General features: G+C 41.4%; 1 protein-coding gene across 1 annotated transcript; it reads right to left on the bottom strand.

The window, feature by feature from the left end:
- Window positions 1-3,318: 3,318 nt before the first annotated feature.
- MELLADRAFT_113665 (uncharacterized protein) lies at window positions 3,319-5,456 on the bottom strand (the record flags this gene model as incomplete). The annotated part of the gene is made up of 5 exons (XM_007418378.1): window positions 3,319-3,503; window positions 3,580-3,691; window positions 4,322-4,737; window positions 4,804-4,883; window positions 4,957-5,456. 5 exons carry the CDS (start codon window positions 5,454-5,456, stop codon window positions 3,319-3,321), a joined length of 1,293 nt encoding a protein of 430 aa, XP_007418440.1.
- Between the last annotated feature and the right edge of the window lie 5,031 nt (window positions 5,457-10,487).

Here is a 10,487-nt window from a genome sequence, read left to right as displayed (position 1 = left end):
ATTTTTTGGAAAGACCTCGCAGCAAGCCTTTAATAAAATATGTCCGTGGTCAGGAAAAACCAGTTTGCCGTTACCCTTTCCAGAGCTTGTCCAGTTGGATCTCACAACTGCTATCTCGCCCTCAGATCAAAAAACATCTTGAATTGACATCATTGGAATCATCAAAGCCTTTCAATCCTGATGCTGAAATTCACAACATATATCAGTCTCAAATATGGAAAGAGTTCCAAGGACCTGATGGACATCAATTTACTGCTGACTCCGGTAATCTAAGTTTTGCACTTTTTGTTGATGCAATCAATCCATTTGGTAACAAGCAAAGCGGACATCACACATCAATTACCTTCATCGTTCTAGTGTGTCTTAGTCTGCCTCCCGACCTCCAACATCAAGCCAAGAATGTATTTGCTGTTGGAATTGCTCCTGGCCCTTGCGCACCGTCGCTTGAACAGATGAATTGGATTCTATAGCCGCTTGTCACTGAACTTCAACATCTATGGACACACGGATTACTTCTCTCTAAGACTCACGAATACAACAATGGACATCTAATTAGAGCTGCACTTTTGGTGTTTGTTGGTGATATACCATTGCTCCGTCGGTGTCTTGGATTCCCAAGCGCCACTGCAACTTTCTTTTGCTCGTTTTGTCTTCTAACTAAGCAAGAAATCAACAACCTTGATCAAAGTACGTGGCCACCGCGTACATGGTGTCAGCATATGAAATGGGCGTGTGAGGCTTGTGATGCAACAACAGTCAAGGAGTGAAAAAAAATATTCAAGACTCACGGAGTGCGGTATTCAGTACTCATAGAATTAGAATATTGGAATAGAATCGAATATCAGGTTGTTGACTCGATGCATAATCTTCTTCTGGGCCTATCTTCATGGCACGTGCAACGTTTCTGGTCAATGAAAGACCTTGAAAATGATGAAGAAAAATTACCACCGATCAGCACCACCAAATTGTTGAAGCTTCTTGCTGGGCATTCGGAGCCCTTATCTCAAAATCAATCACCAGCACCTAAAACTCACAAGAACCCAGAGACCAATGAGATTTCTATCAATCATACTGAATTTTCGAATGATACATCCTCAAGCGATCAAGAGTTTAACCCTTTTGGTGACTCTGGGTGCCAGGGTGAATGGCATCCTCCACCCCTCAATGAGGTTATCTTTGATGCTACCGTCCTTCGCCACATAAATGCAATCCTTCCCAAAATACATACTCCAACATGGATCAAGCGCCCAATCCCAGTTTTAGGAAAGCATTGTTTGGGGAATTGAAAGCCGATGAATGCAGAAGCCTGCTGACTTTGCAGCTCCCACTTGTTCTTATTCCATTGTGGTCCGACCCAGATCATGTAACAAAGTCTCTCCTCAATAATTTCATTCACCTAGTATTTCTTCTCAACTTGGGTCTCAAGCGGATTATGACTACATCTCATATCAAAGGTTACCGTTACCATGTTCAAAAGTATCTTGAAAGTTCCCCCTTACTTTTTCAGCATTGCAAACTGGCCCCCAATCACCATAAGTCTATCCATCTTGCTGATTGCCTTGAAAGGTTTGGCCCAGTACGGGCGTGGTGGACGTTCCCCTTTGAGCGTCTCATGGGTAAGATCCTCAAAGCCGGTCACAATAATCATATCAGTTAGTATTAGTTTGTTGGATTTTGTCTACTTGTGGTACTTGTTTTTGCTAACAAGTTCTGTTTTCCCTTTTATAGCCGAGATCAAAATCACCTTCCTCAAACAGTTCTGTCGTGATTCTAACCTCTTAGCTCTGATAGAGGATGGTAAGCTACCTGACGTCCTTGACCAGTATAGCTCACGAATAAAATTGTTATACAAACCACTGCCACAACGCTCGGATCTCAACGTAATCCGCCGTAACGTTATGTAAAACCCATAACGTTACGGTCAACCGTATCAATTCTTAACCATTCCGTAACGTTGTGGGGGAGCACCATAGCAAAATGCTCACTTTGGTACGGTTGTGCCGTAATGAAGCGTACCGCGATGCCTATCTCAAGGCCAGATTTTGGTCATCGCAGCCTATTCTATTAAAAATATGAAAAAAAACAAAAAAAGATATGATAATGACCTCTTAACAAGAGACAAGAAAAGAAGTAAAATAATAGCAACACTCTTGAGAGAAAATAGATAAGAAAACATCAAAAGATGAGAAAGAAAGGCCACAAAACAGAAGAATATCATAAAAAGCACGAAAATACTAATTTTTTCTTCATGTTGTTGATTAAAGAAGTTAACAAGAAACGAGAAAAACAATTCAAAAAGAGAACGATTGATTGCGGGTAGTTGTAAGTAGTAGCAGACAACCCATCATCATCTTCTTCATATCTAGCTCTGGCCTCTCGGTGGCCTGAGAAAATGGGATTATTTGAGTGCCAGTTCCGATTCCGTATCTGTCCGGTGGTCAGGTTTTGAAAGATGTTGGGTCAAAAATCTGCTTGCCCGAATGACTTGACATAGTTTGTTTGAGCAGAGCTTGATCAGCAAAACCTATGTGGACGATGATAGCAAAATCCTAACAGTGCATGGTAATGGAACTGTAATTTCAAAAGGTAGCGAAGGAATTCCAAAAGCTATGGCCTATTGATAAAAGTTTCTAATCGTTGTAAGTCATATCATCGTAACACTGTGGTGGGTGAAAAGAGGAAGACAATCAGCTGATTGAGATGTCTTGGGTAATACAAAGTTTCCTGGTATTTTGAAACTACCTAATTTTCAGACTACGGGGCAATACAAAAATGAATTGCAAAACTATGAATTGATTTTGTTTGATATTTGTTGATGTAGGGTTTTCACTTTCATAACGTTTAGAACATAAAAATCATGCCTTTCCCTGTATAGATGACATTTCACATCAGTGGAATTTGCCATGGGTCCAGTCGTTGTACAATGGACCTGTTCTGGGCGGTTGAGCCTTGAAGTTGCTCCGTCCGTGAATGTCATGTGGAGGACTTAGGTAAATCATTGAAACGGTTTGAATCTCAAAGTAACAGCTGATTTATAGCAGGTAAGGCAGGTAAGGGTTCAAAATCAATTACAATTTCTCCTGTGTGTTGGCAAATTGCTGTGAATTATTCAAGGTCCTCTACAACTTGGGGTTTCTGAATGGCTTCAAGTTCTTTTTGATTCATAGTCTCAGCCGTTGAATTGGACTGCATTGGGGGTTCCTGAAGGGCTTCAAGCTCTTCTTCTGGATGCATAGTGTTGTCCGTTGGATTTGACTTAGACTTCGCTGAGATGAGGGTGTACCGTTTGGCGTGGATGTGGTCAAGCCAAAATTGGACTTAATTGTTGGATAACCTGCTAGCCCCCTTGGCGATCATGGAATCGGTGACCAGGCTTTCAGGCATGCAATCAAACATGAGCTGGACATTGCCTTGGTATGTTTTTTTGTGGAATGCTTCTTTCAGATTTGCCATTTTGGGATGCGCATCACCCATTCCTTGGTGACCACCACAGAGGAATGGGTCTGGAGTTGAATCAAACAAATGTGAGTCATTGGCCATCAACGTACAATCACGGCATTAGTAATAAAGGAAACTAACCAATCAAACTGTTGAGCGCTTGGGTGAGCTCGGTGTGTTTCGCTGCTTGGCGGATTCCGGCGTCTGACAGAGGATTCGGCTTGTCTTGTTTGGGGCGTAGGTGCACTGGCATCTTCGTAGAGTCAAAAGCAAAGCACTCAAGAAGATGATTCTTCTTCTGTAGGAACACCGCAAGCGCTACGCAACGCAATGGATTTCGACCTATTTCCATTGCGTTGCGCAGTCGGCGCATTATTACGCTACGCAACCACTCCGCAATGGGGTGTTTTTTTTGTAACTTGCCGTTGCGGAGCGGTTGGGCGAATATTGCGGAAAATGCGCAATATTGCCCTATTTCCGCAATATTTGCCCTAAATAACCGTCAAAAACCGACCGCAATTGCGGTGCAGGTTTCTGACCAAGGGGTTTTTTGAACCCTGATTGCGGAGCGCTGGCACCGCACTATATTGCGTTGCTATTGTGGCGCCCAAAAGTGCTACGCAACCGCACCACAACTGCAACATAGTGCGGTGCTCTTGCGGTATTGTCTGTAGGCAAGCCCATTGTTCACATAATGTGTACTCGTCCTGGAATAAGGCCTGTTTGGTTGATGATCCAGGGTTCCAGCATGCAAGCAACAGGTGGAATTGGAGGTTAAGTTGCTTTGTCAGATGGTTGAGCTGTCGGTAATGAAAAAAAATTACATTTTGGGCATAGAAAAGTTAGATTTTGGGCACAGATTTGAGGGCTTGATATAACTGACTTGATGGGCAACCTTATTGATCTCGAGCTGCATTAGCTGCTCACGAGTCCGAATACGAGACTTGGTGCTGTGCCTCCATAGCCATCCTTCACGCAAATCTCCCAAGACTTTTCCCAAGTTGACAAGGCACTTGAAGAGAGGAATGTAGTATACAAGCTCTTCCTCACTGAGTGGTTGGAGATCGGATTTGTTGGGTATGTCTTCAGGGGAAGGAGTGGCCATGGTGTCTCCATTTGCTATGCTCGGTATTCCATGGGGTGTTTGGGTGAGTGCATGCGCTTTGCTGGTTGCTACACACAGCCGTTCAAATAATTTTGGACTGAAAACCTGTTGTTCTTCTTCTGTGTAAGAGGACCAGGTATTCCCTACAATAACATTACGTTTGTTGAACCCTTCTGATACCCCCTTTGAAGGCACTGTACATCAAATATAATCAGGAGGGAGTTCAAATCAATGGGTTAGGGTACTTTCAGCTTGCTTACTCTTTGTTTGGGTGGCCACGACACTGTAGGTTTGATAGTTTGTGTACATGTTGGGTTCACGCGCGAGCGGCCCTTCCAATCTGGTGTTGGGAATGAATTGAGTTATGAAGACATACAGTGAAGCGTCATGCGAGAGATCAAGAAAGGACTTACAAAGCCTCGTCAAGTATGTGACAGCTACATTTAAGCACAATACAAAGCATTGTCTTATCCAACTGGTACATTGATTGCAATGCTTGAGCTTCAAAGAGTCCTGTGGAAGAAGGCCTGTTGTTTTTAGGAAGGGTCATCTTGGATAGTATGTGCTCCGCGTGCGGTAGTCCCCATTGGAGCCCTAGTTGCCGGTAGTTGTCTATGGTTGGACAATTGACTCGATTGCCTAGTTTGTCCTCTGACATGGCAGATGGTTTGGGGAGTGTGATGTTGGTATCTTCCTCGGGTCCTTGATCTTTTCTAGGTATCTTGCGTCCACCACCGCAAGAGCCAGTATGACCGCCACGTTTGGCCGTTGTGTTTTGTCCTTGGCGTTGCGGAGGAGGTTGATAGTGATTATCAGACTGTTCAGAACCTGAGGCGTCGTGGGGCGAATCAGATGATGAGACTGGGGGTGAAGCAACAGTATGAGTTGGGTTACTGCAAAGACCGGGTTGCATGATGAGTTAGTCAAAGGATGTGAATTATAAGGGTGGGAGGTTTCTTTTCTTTAAGATGTCAGTGGTTGGAAGGTTGTGGTGAAGTGGAATTTGGTTACAAGTTTCAATTGATTGAATGAGGTATTGTTAGGTGTGACTGAATTATTGTTAGGTGGTGATAATTAGACATGTGGTGAGATTTCAATGGCTGGGGTGGGTGGTGAAATTTCAGCTTGGGCGGTGAGATCTGATATTGGGGTGTGAGAGTTTCATTAGGTTGTAATATAGTTATAGTTGAGGTGGTGAAATGAGGATGTGGTGGTGATACTTTCACAAAGTTGTGATTTGACAAAGTTGAGTAGGTGAAATATTGATTAGGTGGTGACAAATTTGGCTGGGGTGGTAAGATATGTAATAAGGGTGGTGACTTTGCAACAGTGCCTCAAGGGTCCCCCCTTAGAGAATGATAGCTTAGCCTTTGTCTGAGGTTACCATAGGGATCACTAGCTAACTAAGCATTTCTATAGGGAGGAATCTGGACTGCATGCGTTGATACAGCTTTTGGTATCATCCTATACACTAGGTAAGTTTAAGTACATACAGGTGTTCAATATGCACCACATCCTGCAAGTTTGTATCTTCATTCGGTTTCTGAAAATGTTGGAGTCAATCACATCACTGAGATTTTGAGTTTTTTGTTTGGTTTTTTAGTATGTGTGGACGTCAGAAGCTAAAGCAAAACCTACTGGACTTGGAATTGAATGTGAAGGTATAGAGTTATCTAAAGATAACTTACCTCACCGATCCAAGGAGTGGAACAACAATCTGAAAGCACATGGTTATCATTTCTCTAACACTTTAGATTCAGGATTTCTTGTGTTTGAAGAGATAATAAAGCTTTACAGTGTAGCTCACTGAGGATGACCCTGATGGTGCAGTGGTGCAGGAGTCTGGTCTACAGCCGTACATCATCTCTGACATAACCCATACCCAAAAAATGTTGCCCAAAAGTATGGGTTTTGCTAGAGTATAGGTTACCTCAATCTCTTTCAAAAGCCATAATTATATATTTGCAGACAAAATATGGGTTATGACAAAGATTGTACAAAACAAAAAATTGACTTCTTGGGAAACCTTAAAAAACATATCAGAAAAAGTCTGCTGCGCTGCTTTGAAGCTTTAACACGTAGCAATTGGCAGTGTCTAACAGAGGCTGGATGGCCCTTTCATACCCCTGCACTTCTTGTGCATTGTCACTTTCCAAGTAAGATAGCATGATATATGGGCTTTGTTGTGGTGGTGAAGGTATATTTCCTACTATAGATTCTTTTTCATTTGCTTCTTGTTGCATATTTTCAAATTTCTTGAAACCTTCCTCAATATTGGCCACAATGTATTTGGACAAGTTTGGAGGAAGTATAATATAATTGAGTTTGTGATGTGAGGTGTGTGAAAGTTAAATAAGGTTGAATAGTGTTAGCATCAATAGAGTTTGTCTGTAAATTTTTATGTTTAGAGTTTTTTAAGCCTTCCTCAGTCATTTTTTTTTTCAAATGACCCCTGGCTTTTATGGGTTATGATCTCTGGTTTCCCTCAAAAACCTTATGGGTTATGTACCCACCTTCCCTGCAATTTTTCTGCAGATGGCCAGATTTGTATGGGTTTTGATGGAGTATGGCTTACAGCGCAGATGGGTTATGTCAGAGACAACTGTATCTCTTTTGGTGGGGCAGGGGTTCAAGTCTGCTCGGTCTCTGCGATTTTGGAACTTGCCTTCGAAGAACAGAACCGTTCCAGAATGTCCCACAAATTGTTGCAAGAACTGTGATGAGACTGCTCAACTCCAGTTTCCTTCCACCGCATTGTGCGGTGGTGGGAACCGCCTTTGTGACAGAACCTTTGAAAACGTCTCAGAAACATGTCGACTGAATTAAAAGTGACACGTTTCTGAACGGCTCCAAAAACCATCATGTTGACTGAATTAAAAGTGACACGTTTCTGAACGGCTCCAAAAACCATAATTGCGCGGTGTGATTTACCCCCTGGTGTAGGCATGACAAGTGTGATGTGCAAAATACATTTCTCGCCAAAAAAAGCTTCTGGGGGAAGTTATAGGTAGGAAGCCGTATCCCCCCTTCTGCGAGACAAGCGCGAGACGTGGGGTGAGTCGTACAGCTTTGGTTTAATTTTTTTTCCAGTGGCGCTTTTTTTTGCTCAAGATCGCTTTTCGTCTGAGAAGTTTTCTAAGAAAGGTATCTGTATTGATACAAGTATCAGATACGTTATGTGAGAGTAGTGAGAGTCAAATGAAACAGTCACAGTGCGGTTGTCTTTGTTGAGCTCCTGTGGTGCCGATACATAGGACTTCATAAAACAGGATATATACACTTTGATTTATAATTGGTTTGATTAGATGACTGATTCAATGTCGTGGTTTCTTTTGGATCAGGAGTTGATAAAGCTCTCAATTCTTTTAATCGAAAGCATTCGATTCAATTAGATAATCGATGCTTAGATAATCACATGTATTATCTAATTAATTTGATTGGATAATAAAGAAGGGAACATGATCATTGATTTGATTTTGTTCTTTTCATTTTGATCCAGAAGAAAAGAAAACTTTCAATTCTTTATATTGAAAGCAAGAACACATTTCATTCTACATGAGAAGCTGCAATCGAAAGCAAAAAAAGTACTTAATTACTCACTTTTGATTGTGCACGTTTCTTTTGATTCGAAAAGTGTATACTTGTGATTGCTTTGGAGGCTTTTGAAGGAATACCTGCATTTCGACGGTTTGGATCCTTTTGCTTATGAGAGCTTTCATTATGCAAATCATTTCCTTTCGTGATTCAATGCTTATGCTAGGTGTTGCTCAATGACCTTGTCTTGCTTTTAATTGCTTTTAAGTCTTTCGATTAAAAGCAAAAATTAATTTTATAAGTCGATTTGATACCATCCCAAAGATATATAAAGACCATTGAAGTGCGGATTTTTTGATTCACCATATCACAAGCCTATCATCAGAATACGCTAACTCTGAGTTTGTTGGACGGCAGTGAGCCAAAAACAATGAACTGGACTTGAGATAAGGCTTTTGATTTTGATCAGATATGCTGTTCCGGGTTTGTTGGAAGGCAGTGAGCCAATAGCAATGAACCCTCAACAAGCTCATCGAATATCTCCATTAATTGGGCACATTGATTGAAAAGTCTCAGTATTAAATTGTATGGTTTAAATCATAATGCTCAATGCTCGGATTTGGTATTTGGGATGTTTTAAGTAATGCTTCAATCTGCTTCAATAGTGGAAAGTGTGCACAAAACTTGTAAGAAGTGGGAATCCAGCAGACCGGATTCATCGATATGAAACTTTTTCTATCCAGGACATCGGATTATAAATCCAACCAATCAATAGAAGTTGTGCAAGAGACCTTTATGATTAAATAGTCTCGTGGGCTTCTTTTTGTTCGTTCTGTTCGAGAGATCATTGTTACTGGTCTGATCTTTTCCGTCCCCAATTCCGCAATGTTTTTCAGGGACTTTGTTCAAAAGCTGAAGACTGTTCCCGAGGTATACAACAACCTTCAAATTGAAGATCTTGTACGCTTTTGTCAATTTGGAGGTGATTTGCTCCTGCGTGCTGGTCGTGGTTTATATTTATCAGAAACTCGTTCACATATGGAATACCTCTTTGAAGCACTCAAATACCAAATCCCACGTGCAGCTCTCTCTCACTTATGGTTACATGCATTCCCTTTCCTTGAAAGATGTCTAGTCCTTCCTTTCAAAGTGGTCAAGAGGGTTGGTTTGCAGTTTACTCGTCAGATTCCAACTCGATTTCTCTATCCACCGGTCAAGCATTGCCCGTTCTGTGATCCAAATCACCTTCGGGATCTTCCAGTCAAGACAAAGGATATCATAAATGGCTATCTGTATGGTCTCGATGGAATACAATCAATAAGGATTGTCTCGCTATATTGTGAAGGTAATTGGTATTTTCTTTTGTGTCTGTGGGATTTCAAAAAACTGACGAGGATGCTGGATAGATTGCTGCACTGCATTTCGACCAACATACTATTCCCACCAGGGTACTAGATATTTTTATACCAAAGCTCAGGGACAAGATCTGGAAGTTATTCAAGTACATCAACACTACTTTATGAAGAAGGACCTGGCCGAGCATTTTTCCTTTATGCAGATGTTGGCTCAGTAAGTTTTTGATGTTTTTTTTTATTGTGAAAGAACTTGATCTGATCCAATCAACCCATAGTGTCTCAATATTCAATCTTGTAAACTTGTATAACAATCAGCACAAAAGCGATGAATCCCTAAAGTTCAAAGAAGAACAATCTTTTGGAGCGTCAATGTCACCGGAAGTCTGTCGTGATGGTCTTGAAATTCACCGTCTATTGTATCACTTTGACCTCCGAAATGCTGTTCTTACCGTTCCAACTGCTGGTATAGACTCTCAGAGATATTTGAAAGCAATGAAGGAACAAATTGATTATTGGTCAAGATCTGGTACTGAGTATAAAGATCACGCATGTGGCAAATGCCTATATGTTTCTGATGAAAATAAAGGTAGGGAATTTCTTGTGTTATTCCTTTTCATGATTGTTCTGACATAATAATCCTTTCCCTTCTGATTAATCTAGCAATCCGTGCTTGTGTCACTGATGGTGTCACTATTGGCCATTGGTGCTGCAGTGCTTCAAGTGAACAATTGAAGAAGATAGCTGAATTATCAAACTCTCCAATTCCCGATGGCCCTTGTCTCAATGTCTTAACAAGCATACATGATAGATTGTGTAAAGATCATCAGTGTCTCTTGAAAGATGAATGTGTAGTTCAGCCATGTACAAGGACACGTCAACCTGAGCATGACACCTGCGATGATCCTGAACATGTTGCTATTTCAAAACAGTTCCACGACCGCAAGCTTCAAAACTTCACAATGACATCAAAATTATCTCGTCCTGGAGCTAGATTACCAACAGATCCATCAGTCCATCAAAATTGTTGGACAGCAGAATTGGATGAATCAACACTT

The sequence above is a fragment of the Melampsora larici-populina genome (genome assembly GCF_000204055.1).
Source record: "Melampsora larici-populina 98AG31 unplaced genomic scaffold MELLAscaffold_90, whole genome shotgun sequence".
Classification (NCBI taxonomy): Eukaryota; Fungi; Basidiomycota; class Pucciniomycetes; order Pucciniales; family Melampsoraceae; genus Melampsora; species Melampsora laricis-populina.
The sequence above is the reverse complement of the archived record's forward strand: the minus strand, read 5'-3'. Positions and strand labels throughout refer to the sequence as shown.